At 34.4% G+C, this 11,882-nt stretch overlaps 3 protein-coding genes across 4 annotated transcripts; 1 reads left to right on the forward strand and 2 right to left on the reverse strand.

Annotated features, from left to right (window-relative positions):
• The first annotated feature begins 45 nt into the window (after positions 1–45).
• On the forward strand, positions 46–2,263 carry LOC103860270 (galacturonosyltransferase 8). The gene is made up of 4 exons (XM_009137855.3): positions 46–65; positions 120–436; positions 505–1,734; positions 1,812–2,263. Exons 2-4 carry the CDS (start codon positions 266–268, stop codon positions 2,085–2,087), a joined length of 1,677 nt encoding a protein of 558 aa, XP_009136103.1. The 5' UTR covers positions 46–65; positions 120–265; the 3' UTR covers positions 2,088–2,263.
• Positions 2,064–8,010, reverse strand: LOC103860271 (ER lumen protein-retaining receptor). Of its 2 annotated transcripts, XM_018657863.2 has the most exons (8): positions 7,786–8,010; positions 3,709–7,106; positions 3,366–3,565; positions 3,135–3,275; positions 2,898–2,978; positions 2,704–2,831; positions 2,531–2,597; positions 2,064–2,407 (listed from the first exon to the last, which is right to left on the reverse strand). In XM_018657863.2, the coding sequence occupies exons 2-7, from the start codon at positions 3,935–3,937 to the stop codon at positions 2,558–2,560; spliced, it is 819 nt and encodes a 272-aa protein (XP_018513379.1). In that variant the 5' UTR covers positions 3,938–7,106; positions 7,786–8,010; the 3' UTR covers positions 2,064–2,407; positions 2,531–2,557. The 2 variants fall into 2 exon arrangements, with proteins under 2 accessions (XP_018513379.1, XP_009136104.1); XM_009137856.3 differs by having other exon boundaries at positions 2,398–2,597.
• Positions 8,011–8,041: 31 nt separating this feature from the next.
• On the reverse strand, positions 8,042–10,601 carry LOC103860272 (cytochrome P450 82G1). Its single transcript, XM_009137857.3, has 3 exons — positions 9,546–10,601; positions 8,740–8,959; positions 8,042–8,559 (listed from the first exon to the last, which is right to left on the reverse strand). The coding sequence occupies exons 1-3, from the start codon at positions 10,461–10,463 to the stop codon at positions 8,156–8,158; spliced, it is 1,542 nt and encodes a 513-aa protein (XP_009136105.1). The 5' UTR covers positions 10,464–10,601; the 3' UTR covers positions 8,042–8,155.
• Between the last annotated feature and the right edge of the window lie 1,281 nt (positions 10,602–11,882).

Below are 11,882 nucleotides of genomic sequence, written 5' to 3' on the forward strand. Positions count from 1 at the left end.
AATTTACAGATCTGGTATATAAACACTAACTGGCAAGTGGCAATGTGAATGAAAGTTTGATAAAAGTTTCTACCGAAACTCATTTAGTTTGACTAACATATTTAATTTAAACATCAAAATTTTGAAAAATGGTTACCGACATTATTTTTCTCCTTAAACAATCATTTGAGATTTATTCGGCCGCGTACACGATCCAGTCACTCCATTAATAGCTTCAAGTGAATGGAACTGTAAAGCAAGTAAGACACAAGTGCACTCGCTCAAAATGGCTAATCACCACCGACTCTTACGCGGCGGCGGATCTCCGGCGATTAGCAGCTCCGGTGGCAGAATCAGACTCACAGCTTTCGTCGCCACTATCGCACTCTCCCTCTTCACTCTCTCGTTCCTCTTCGCTTCCGAGTCTAACAACGACTCACCTGATCTCCTCCTTCCCGTAAGTTCTCTTCCACCAATCTCTCCGATTCAATCTCCGATTTGTGACATTTTTTTGTGGAATTATAGGGAATCGGATCCATCAGAAGATCCATGCTGGATATCAAACCGGATCCGCTCAAGCCGCGCCTCCTCCAGATCCGGAAACAAGCCGACGACCACCGATCGTTAGCCCTAGCCTACGCGTCCTACGCGAGGAAACTCAAGCTCGAGAACTCGAAGCTCGTGAGGATCTTCGCGGATCTCTCGAGAAACTACACAGATCTGATCAACAAACCTTCCTACCGATCTCTCCACGACTCCGACGGATCGTCCTCCATCGACGAATCCACGCTTCGTCAGTTCGAGAAAGAGGTCAAGGAACGGATCAAGATGACTCGCCAGGTGATCGCCGAAGCGAAAGAATCGTTCGATAACCAGCTCAAGATCCAGAAGCTCAAGGACACGATCTTCGCCGTCAACGAGCAGCTGACCAAGGCCAAGAAGCAAGGCGCCTTCTCCAGCTTGATCGCCGCGAAATCGATCCCGAAAGGATTGCATTGCCTCGCGATGAGGCTGATGGAAGAGAGGATCGCTCATCCGGAGAAGTACACTGATGAAGGGAAGGATAAACCAGCGGAGCTAGAGGATCCGAGTCTTTACCATTACGCGATCTTTTCTGATAACGTGATCGCAGCTTCGGTGGTGGTGAACTCAGCTGTGAAGAACGCGAAGGAGCCGTGGAAGCACGTGTTCCACGTGGTGACTGATAAGATGAATCTCGGGGCGATGCAGGTTATGTTCAAGCTCAAGGAGTATAAAGGAGCTCACGTGGAAGTGAAAGCTGTGGAGGACTACACGTTTTTAAACTCTTCGTATGTTCCCGTGTTGAAGCAGTTGGAGTCTTCGAATCTCCAGAAGTTCTATTTCGAGAATAAGCTCGAGAACGCGACTAAAGATACAACCAATATGAAGTTTAGGAACCCGAAGTATCTGTCTATATTGAACCACTTGAGGTTTTATTTGCCTGAGATGTACCCGAAGCTGCATAGGATACTCTTCTTGGATGATGACGTGGTTGTGCAGAAGGATTTGACTGGGCTTTGGGAGATTGATATGGATGGGAAAGTGAATGGAGCTGTAGAGACTTGTTTCGGTTCGTTCCATCGGTATGCTCAGTACATGAACTTCTCGCATCCTTTGATCAAAGAGAAGTTTAATCCCAAAGCTTGCGCGTGGGCTTATGGGATGAACTTCTTCGATCTTGATGCTTGGAGAAGAGAGAAGTGCACTGAAGAGTATCACTACTGGCAAAACCTGGTAAACCTTTTTGTGATAATGTTTCTACCGTTTGACGAGAATGTGTTTATTGAGTTTTGTTTTGTTATGAACTGCAGAATGAGAACAGGGCTCTGTGGAAGCTGGGGACGTTGCCACCGGGGCTGATCACGTTTTACTCGACCACAAAGCCGTTGGACAAATCGTGGCATGTGCTTGGGTTGGGTTATAATCCGAGCATTAGTATGGATGAGATCCGTAACGCTGCGGTGGTACACTTCAACGGTAATATGAAGCCGTGGCTGGACATAGCTATGAACCAGTTTAGGCCGCTTTGGACCAAACACGTTGACTACGACTTGGAGTTTGTCCAGGCTTGCAATTTCGGACTCTGAACTAAGCATTTTATTTTTTTCTACGATATTTGTAACTTAGTTTGTTCTGTCTGTTTATTTATATTTTTTTGAGGGGATTTAGAATAATTGTATTTTGTTCAGAGCTGTCGTAATTCTGTGGCAACCTATAATCAAAGCTTTTAATATTAATATCAAACAGTAATGGTTGAATTCTTTTTTTTTATGAAACAAAAAATGGTTGTAATTCTAAATACCGTCCAATTCGGACAAAATGATGAATAAAAAGGGTGCCTAAAAACGATTCGGGTGGTTAGTGAACGATCTGAACTCATCTTCGGCTCCCCCACAATATAAATAGTCTAAATAGATAAAAGGAAAACAAGATTATTCTTAGCTATATTGATACTCCTTAAACTTTTCTAATCATTCTTAGACAAGAAAGCAGGAAAAGGCAGAAAGAAACATGTCTAGATTGTTTTTACCATTAAAATGTATTCATCTGTGCCGATCTAAACCGGCATCTTCAGTACGAGCTGACCCTCCATAACACTGTAAATAATATATAATAAAACACGTCAACAATGTTGGCAAGTCCCAAATCGTTACAAACATATTCAAATCTTTAATGCCTCTGGCTCACAAACTCTGCGATTACCTTTTGACATAGTAGTAGCAGAAGTCGGCAAGGATGAAGGTTTGAATGAGCTCGGCTACTAGAGCCACCGGGAACCAAAAGTAACCAGCGCCGATCAGCCATAGGTAACGTCCACGCGTCTCAAAGACCTATCCACTTTCAGACTCATTAGTCTCTTGAAGCTTAGTAATTATGGAAGAATCTTACTACTTTACCTGGATAAGCCAATGAGCGCATGCTAAGAATCTAGCGATTCCCAGTGCAAACACGTAATGAGCTGTGAAAGGCTCTATGATCTGCAATTTTTGTTAGAGAAAAATGTTACACTTGTTATTTTATAGATAACAGATGACTGGGTTAATCATGGAGTTAAGGCTAGACTAATCCTGAAATTCTGTAGATATGTCACCAAAAACGTCTACATTAGCTAACATTGAAATGTAATGGCTTACTTGGGCATTTTGCATTAATCGAAGCTGAGGCAGAACAGAGACTGATTCAGAGTAAACGCAAAAAGCCCACATGACACTGTGTATGTAGTTATAACTCGTTTTCGGGTGGATAATCAACGCAAGAATAGCAGATGGAACAAGCTGATGGATTAAAAAAAAAAAACATGTTACTTAATCATCTTGACAGAAGGAACAAATTATCACATTCTTTAAATCCAAAACCATATTTACCACATAGTAATTGTGGCAGGTGTCAAGACTCTTTATATAAGATGCTTTCAGCGTAAACCGAATCATATAAATGACCCATAGCGTCGAAACCAACGTGGCGAAATCGAGAACTGTATGGATATCACCTTCCATGTTTATGCTGCAGATCAGTCTCACCGCAAGAAACACTGCTGTCACTTCTTGAGACTTTAAAGAAAGACCTAATGATTTACACCATGCATTTCACATTTTCATCAGACAAACCAAAGTTTAGAGCTTATTATATTATAACAAAACATTAAAAAAAAATATTCACTTGTATTAATAACTCAGCGCTTATTAGTAACGCAAGCATGATTATTACCGGAGCAAGTCTTTTGTCGGGTGAGTTTGTAGATGAGGATTATGATTCCGGCTGCATGGATGAGCTCGGAGGCGATAAAGAAGTGATTGTAATTCTTAACGGTGAATTTAAGAAACACGACGAGGAGCAGAGAGAGGATGACCCCTAAAGCTATCTTAACCTTCTTCGATTGCTTTCTCAGCCACCCGAAAACCACGTTCACTGCGGAGACTCCTCTTCTTTTTCCCATTTTCGATCTGAAAACCAATTCTCTCTTTGTCTCTCTGTGTGTTATTTTGTGTGTGTTTCAGAGATTTTAGGCGACGTTGGTGAAAATTGAAGGATACGTTTTGTTGAGTAAAGGGAGACACGACGAGGGCATGCAGCTGGTGACGTGGAGATTTTATTTTTTGATCTGAGTAACGAATGGTATGATGACACGTAGGACTGATTGGTCCTTGGGTTTTTAATTTTCACACCTTTTATTAGACTATGTATAATGGAAGTGTTGATTGAAACCCCTCATGAAAATATTGAAATATTGTATATCTACGTGAATTCAACAACCGTTGTAAAGTTCAACTGTTGAAATCTTTTCTTTTTGTCACAGTGCTGCCACTTGTCGCTTTAGACTGAACAAAACAAATTTTATTAGTTGAGCATATTTCTTTTGATTTTTATTCTCACCTGATAATTTGAAAGCATTTATGATATAATAATTTTTTTTAAAAAATATCAAAATTATATAAAAATTATATTTATCTATAAATAGAGACTACTCTCATTTCATTTGAATACAGAAAAATGTCATTTTCATTATAATCAACTATTTTTAGTGTTTTAAACTTATTTTTGTTAAATGGATCTCAATAATAATCCTTATATCTTATGTTTCGTTTTGTATTTAATTACAATCAAATTATTAGTATGTAATTATTATGTTGTAAAAGATAAATATATAAATTAAAGATAGTGGGATATGGTGTTGAAATTTTTAAAACAAAAACCATTGTAGAGGAGAGTTGAGATGAAATAGGTGTTGAATAAATGAAATGGAAAAAAAAGAAGATGATGTTGAATGTTAAAAGGTGAAAAAGAAAATGTTGATAATGAAATAGGTGTTGAAACCATTGTACGTGGTCATCAATAAATTTTATGACTTTTGATTATTTGTATGCCCATTTCTCTTCTATTAGGAAAAGAATCCACAAGATCTATATAGATGACGATATATAAAATTTCACTTTATTTTTTTACAACTGTGGTGTGATTGTAAAGGTTTTTTAGGCTCAATGACTAATCACATGAGGCCCGTAAAATCTATGTTTTCTTATCACTTAAAACATTTTAGATGGCTGCACTCGAATCCAGGTGGCGGTACACACACGAGAACTGGCTCCGGTTTATATCATTTACAATTTATATATTTATAACTTGATTTAAACCCTAAAGTGAGGAAGTGTTTCTAGTCAAATTGTTAAATGTCCATTTCTGTGACTTCCCACCGGAGGTCGATTCCATTAAGTCATGTTTCTCCCGATTGTAGAGCTGGCTATGGATCGTGTTTTATCGAACTGATGACAAAAAGACTTGATTTGAAATAAGTATAATTTATATAGTCCAATCAATTTTTTTAAACAAGTATAATAAAATAAAGAAAATAATATATGTGAAAAACGTGCTATGTAAAGATCGTGAGGAACAGTTAAAATAATGCCGGTAAACTTTTATTTTTAGTGCTGCCGCTGAGTTTTATACGCCACTATCAAAAGCTTTCATTTACATTACAAAACCGATGTTCATCAAGAAAAATTTCCATAGAACTGCCAATACATAAAGCTCAAATGCATCATATCAACTTATCTTCCAAATGGGAACTTTCACCCAACTTCTATTAAATATGTGCAGCACTTGAAAAATATGAGTGAAGAAATAACTCTTTGTTGAATGAGAGATCAAGCAGCAGTGGAGAGATAAGTCGGTTGTGAAGCGACTATGAAATTGCAGCTTCCGGTAACTGGAATTTTTAATCAAATGAATCCTTTTTTTCCTACACATTTGAACAAAAATCTTGGACATTTATTTTAAAAACATTATACACATTTTAATTTCAACAAAAATGTGTCAATATCACTCAAAAAATGTGTCGGAATCCAAAGATGAAAAAGCTTTCATGTCATTGTTAATGCTTTGGAGCTTATACGCTGTACAAAATTTGTATGTGGAGCCTAATCTTAAATCAACCTCAAGCGTTCCTTGGTCAAGAATTTAAGAGCATAGATCTTTTTTTTTGTTTTCTTGTCTTGAGGCTAACTTTTGAAATGGGTCAAAATCAGGTTTTATTGGTTAGGCCGTTTTTGGTCGCCATGAGTCATGACTCGTAGGCTAGAGTAAGCCCTTCTACTTTACCATATACCGAATTTTTAGACTAAAATATTTTACTGTCAAGAAAGGAAAAAGGAAAAGAAATTTGTTGCTTCAAACCGATGGCAGTTGATTTTTTTTGTTTCTATAAACGTACATTGGTATGTTGATTTTTTTTCCAATTCTTTTAATTTATTTAATTGTCAATTTATTTTAAATTTCGTAAGTCTTGATTGATTTTTTTGGATTTTTTTTCTAATTGATTTGGAAAGATGAAAATTTCGGTTCAGTTGAACTGTTTAAAAATGTAATTGACAAATCTTAAAGCAGATGATGACAACAGATCTTATTACTGGATTCAATTATTGATGATTCTTAATTTGATGGTAATGAAGTTATTGTCAAAACTATAATTACTCCGAAAGATAATATAAAATTCTAGTTAATAAACTGCTTCATACAATGATTTCTTTGACTAGGTGATATCAATAGAATAATAAAAAGAGAGTGACAATCATGGTCAATAAAAAGAGAGTGACAATCATGGTTAATTCAGTATGAAGCATTAATAAAAAAAATGAATTATTATGAAGATTATTTCTTTTGAGAACTATTCGAGAAGTAAAAAATAGATTTTTGATTTGAAAAAATCTTTAATCATTCATACACAAAATAAATGTGTTATTTACTATAGATCTTTATTGATATTTTTTTTCTAGTTTTGTTTTGAACTCTTTACCTATATGGTTTAAACTTTAAATATACAATGCATAGTTAAGAAAAATAAACATATACGAAAATGCTTAAGCCGACACCGACCAAATGTGCGTCTTATCTTAGTTCGGAAAACTTAACTGAAATCTATTTTAGTTCTTAGAACCATTATGTCTCGAATAAATCAACAAAGATACTGAAATTTTAGTAGTTTAGTTAAATGTAGAAAATGAAAATGGATGTAATGATTTTACATAAGTATTATAATGACTAACTAATTGTATATTTAAAATTTTTTTTTTATCAAAGTATATCTAAAATTTATCTTACTAACTTCAAACCTATGTTACATGGAAACGGAAGCGGGTACGTGGAAGCGGAAGCGTAAAGAAGCGCAGAAGCGAGATTTTTTAAAATATTAGGAAGCGGGTACGTGTTGGAAGCGTATATCCATATATAAATAAATAAATATATATATATATATATATATATATATATATATATATTAATTTTAAAAAAATTAGGACTAAAAATTTATGATTTAAATTTGAAATAATGCATTTATTCATTTATAATAATTTTGAAAACTGTAAAAATACACATAAATGAAGTTTACAAAAAATGTTATATTAATTATTTTTAATACTTCATAAATAATTGACACAATATATTTCAACTTGTGCTATATCTTTAATAAAAAATTTCAATGCATAAACATAATTTATAGTATTATTTTTAATATTTGTATATTTATAACTCAATATTCATTACTATTGATTTTTTTATTTTATATAGATTAAAACTATGGTTTTATATTTTATTGATATACATTGCATTTTTTAAAACGGAAGCGTGATTCCAAAACGGAATCGTAAGCTTCCAACAAGTTTTTAAAGAGAATATTTTAGAAACGTTTTGGAAGCGAGATTCCGCAAGCTTCCACAAGGTTCCGATTCCGATTCCGGTTCCGAAGCGGGAAGCGGACGTCCGATGAAGCTTCCGTGCAACGTAACTTCAAACTGAAAGTTGCATAAAACCAAACCGTATTACAAATGTTGTTATTATGTTTAGTTTCGAGTGGTAGGTAACCGCACATTAAAATGCCACTCCAACTAAAATGCTTTCGTAACTTTTTTCGTAACTTAATCTATCTTCTTATAACTTACTATTTTTAAAAAGTTATCTGATAATTTCCTAGTTGTTCAAAACTATTTGGACAGAATGTTTAAGTTTTATTTTTGTTTTGCAAAAGTTAAATAGACCTATGGAATGAGTGAGAACTAGTGAAGACATCTATTTTAAAATAGTAAATTATTTGAGTTGGGAGAGTTAAAACCATACTTCTCTCGTCTCAGATGCCATACATATAATATCAATACATTAACATGGTTTACAGTGAATGGTACAACTCAGGTTCAAGCCGGGGCATAGCCACAACTTCCACTGGATTGATCTTTGGCAAGGCTAAACCAGGCCCTTCAGCCATATCCAGAGGTTCATCAGACGCCTTATGCAACTCAAACCCCTGAATCAACCTAGCCAACACTAAGTGAACGACTCTTAGGCCAAGATTCATCCCTGGACACGACCTTCTTCCTGAACTGAACGGGATGAACTCAAAGTCGCTCTTTTCACATAGCGACTTCTCCTCCATGAACCTCTCAGGCTTGAAGGTTTCTGGGTCATGCCAGATCTTAGGATCCCTGTGAAGTTTCCAGATATTGACGAGCAAGCGTGAGCCTCTCTTAACATGGTATTCTCCAAGTAAACAATCTTCCCTTGCTTCTCGGATTCCTGATCATTCATCATTTTTGAAGCAGAGAGAATATTTGTAAAATAGTCCAAATATCATGATTATCTATTTATTATTTATTAAAAGGATAATTATTTATTATTCACAACCAAGAAAATATTTACTAGATTGATAAGGATATTTGACAAAACAAGAAATTGCGAGAGCCTTTGATATGTGACCTGTAAGAGGAGCCGGTGGGTAAAGCCGGTGAGTCTCCTTGACAATAGCTTGTAGGTACTTGAGGTTTCGAATGTCGGATTCTTCAACCCACCTCCCTTTCCCTACACTATTGTCAATCTCTTCTTGTGCTGCTTTTAAAGTGCTCGGATTGTTAAGTAGCAGTGATACCGCCCATGTCAGGGTGATGGATGTGCTGTCTGATCCCGTTAGTGTAAGAACCTACAACAAGTTACCGGACATTCATCTTGGTTCTACCAGTACGTACTTATCGCAATAAATTTATAATATTTTTCGTTCTCAAATGTAAAATATAACATCATTTATAAAAGAATAAGATAACAAAATTCAGAATACTCTTAGATAAATACATGGTCCATTAAAATCACAAATTAATAATTATTATATATATAATTTATATAAATTTCAAATGAGCTTTAACAAAACATTGTTATTTTTTCATCAAACTGAAGTTCAGCTCTATTTAAAAAAAATATTTTATGATTTATCAAAATACAAATATATATTCTATGATATATACTACCAATACATAAAAATATATCTAACAATCTAACAAAATAGATGAAATTAAAATGTTTGAGATTTAAATATATGATACCGTAAATCAAATATATATTTTGAATATAAAATTTTAAAATGTAATTTAAAATTTCCATTTAAGTTAATAAAATTTTATAGTCCTATCATTTTAATTTTTTTAGAAATTTACTGTATTATTTAACTTATTACCGATGTTGCGTTTCATAATATATATCCAAATTAAAGAAAGTATTAAACCCGCACATACCAAAATAGTTGCCTTGACAATTACATCGCGTACATGTCCACAGATCACAACATCTTCTGGTAAGATGTCAAGCAATAGATCCATGATAGTCTTCTCTTGATTCTCCTCTTTTCTTGATCTTTTCTCAAGATGTTCTTCGAGCCACTTAGTGATGACCGAGTCAAGCTCTTTAAACGTGCTTTTCATTTGAGCAATTTTCGTGAAATCCAACCATCCCAACCATGGAATCACGTCGCCTATCATGAAAACAGCAGCCAAGTACTCGCTACGCTTCAACGCCTCCTTATAACGCCACTCCTCGCTCTTCACTTTGCCGAATCCAATCCTCTTCCCGACCATCTTCCTAAGGATTATATTGAAGGTCAAAAACTCAAACGACATGTCAATCTTCACCGTCGAAGTACCATCACTCCCTTCGTATAGGTGTTTAAGAAACTCGTTTACTTCTGCATAACGAATGTGACCAAGCATCTCCACACTCTGGTTTGAGAAGAGATGAACGGTGGTGATTTTACGTAACTCACGCCAATAGTCTCCATAGGGAGCCAGCGCGAGGGCTGCGTTGTTATAACCTACATACCGACCAAAGGCTATGTTGGGTCTGGTGGCTAGAACCAAGTCGTTGGTGGTGAAACAATCTTTGAGGATCTCAGGATCGCTGGTTACAACGAGCCTGTAAAACCCTAACTTGAGGGAGAAGATAGGACCAAGCTTGTCGGACATGGCAGCTAGTTTCTTGCAAACGAGCTCTTTACCGCGCAGAAGATGGAGGTGGCCTAACAAAGGCAAAGCTCCCAATGGCTCAGGGATGGTTGAGCTGTTACCTTCACATTTACTCTGTTTCCGAAGAAAAACGTAACCGGAGATTGCAAGGACCAAAAAGAATAGAGAAAAATGAATACTAAAGAAAATAATCATGGTTGATATTGTGTTTAAGATATGAGAAGATAGCTAGGTCTCTTTGACGCTTATATATAGTACACAAGCTAAGAACATCTCCAAAATCAACTTTGATTTCGAAGTTGGCAAAACTTCAAATTCAAAACTTAATACTATTTTCCTCTCTCAAAAATAATAATTTTAAATTGAACTTTAAAAGTTATATATTTTACGCTATAGTTCTTCTTATTGATAATGTTGATAAAAATCATAATTTTTTGTATAATGATAGAACATATAATAAAAATATTATACAAGCTATTACTGGAAGATAATACATTCTAATAGAATATTACATGCATTTCGAAATTGAGTCTTTTTATTTTTATTTGTAGACTACAAGGCATAAATGTTGAAATATTGTATTTTTTTTAATGATGTAAGTTTTATATTTTTCGTTTTATATTTTGTATTGAATTATGTATTGTAATATTGTTATTAATATTATTTGTATTTGAGAAATTGCTTGAAATACAGTAAGTTAGAGACCACTAATATTCGGGTTTAGCGTTTATTGATTATTGTTTAAGGTTTAGTAACTAGAGTTGGAGTTAAATTTATAAACTTCTATAAATAACTCTAAAATATTCATAAATGATTTAAGAATTGCTAATTTTGTCTTTTCATCATAATTTTAAGGTATTTATGAAAATGGTCATTATTTAATGATAAATTTGAAAATTGATATAAAATTTAAGAGAAAGTTAGAATTTCTCCTTTTTATTTTTCAAAGGTAAAATAAAAATAAAGACTAAAATGAGAATTAGATAATTAAAAGGACTAAAAATCATGAAACTTTAAATATGAAGTGAACATTGAAATTTCAAATATGGAGTTAGACTATTTAAAACTCCAAAATTTAGCCTGATGAGCTTTTAATGAAATTACGAGTTGACAAAAAAAACTTCAAAATTTGTAATTTTAAAATTGATTTTGGAATAAAAAAATTTCATTTTGAATTTACTTTTTGAAATGCTCGGGTTTTCACTATGGAAGGTATCATAACTTACATAACATTTAATATGATGCTTTAGGAATTAGGATCAATATTATAGAAAAACATTTATGGAGTTTATTTACAAAATGTGTCCCGAAAGGTCAATTTCAATTTTTTTTTTGAATTATACAAGGATATCCTGGCTCCACAGAAATGGTCCAGACTAGTCACGTGTTGGTCTCCTGTTCCTGGCAATGCCGAAATGTTAATTTCTTAGTGACCGGGACTTGTACCCTGGTGCCTTCACTGTATTGAGTTTTTTTTCCTCAAGTTAATCACCACCAAACTACAAGTCCTGGTTTTCAATTAGTTAACAGTAAGACAATAATCAATTAGCACTGTATAATGAAAGGTCAAATTTCAATTAGTTAACAGTGAGACAATAATGATCCTAGATGCTC

The sequence above is a fragment of the Brassica rapa genome, chromosome A03 (genome assembly GCF_000309985.2).
Source record: "Brassica rapa cultivar Chiifu-401-42 chromosome A03, CAAS_Brap_v3.01, whole genome shotgun sequence".
Taxonomy (NCBI): domain Eukaryota; kingdom Viridiplantae; phylum Streptophyta; class Magnoliopsida; order Brassicales; family Brassicaceae; genus Brassica; species Brassica rapa.

Excerpts from the sequence above, each read along its gene's own strand:
- LOC103860270 (XM_009137855.3), top strand. The coding sequence starts at position 266 with ATGGCTAATCACCACCGACTCTTACGCGGCGGCGGATCTCCGGCGATT. Across the intron at positions 437-504 it reads CACCTGATCTCCTCCTTCCC|GGAATCGGATCCATCAGAAG; the intron begins GTAAGTTCTCTT and ends GTGGAATTATAG. Across the intron at positions 1,735-1,811 it reads ATCACTACTGGCAAAACCTG|AATGAGAACAGGGCTCTGTG; the intron begins GTAAACCTTTTT and ends TATGAACTGCAG.
- LOC103860271 (XM_018657863.2), bottom strand. The coding sequence starts at position 3,937 with ATGGGAAAAAGAAGAGGAGTCTCCGCAGTGAACGTGGTTTTCGGGTGG. Across the intron at positions 3,566-3,708 it reads CCGACAAAAGACTTGCTCCG|GTCTTTCTTTAAAGTCTCAA; the intron begins GTAATAATCATG and ends GTAAATCATTAG. Across the intron at positions 2,598-2,703 it reads TGCTACTACTATGTCAAAAG|TGTTATGGAGGGTCAGCTCG; the intron begins GTAATCGCAGAG and ends TATTATTTACAG.
- LOC103860272 (XM_009137857.3), bottom strand. The coding sequence starts at position 10,463 with ATGATTATTTTCTTTAGTATTCATTTTTCTCTATTCTTTTTGGTCCTT. Across the intron at positions 8,960-9,545 it reads TTGTCAAGGCAACTATTTTG|GTTCTTACACTAACGGGATC; the intron begins GTATGTGCGGGT and ends AACTTGTTGTAG. Across the intron at positions 8,560-8,739 it reads CCCACCGGCTCCTCTTACAG|GAATCCGAGAAGCAAGGGAA; the intron begins GTCACATATCAA and ends ATGAATGATCAG.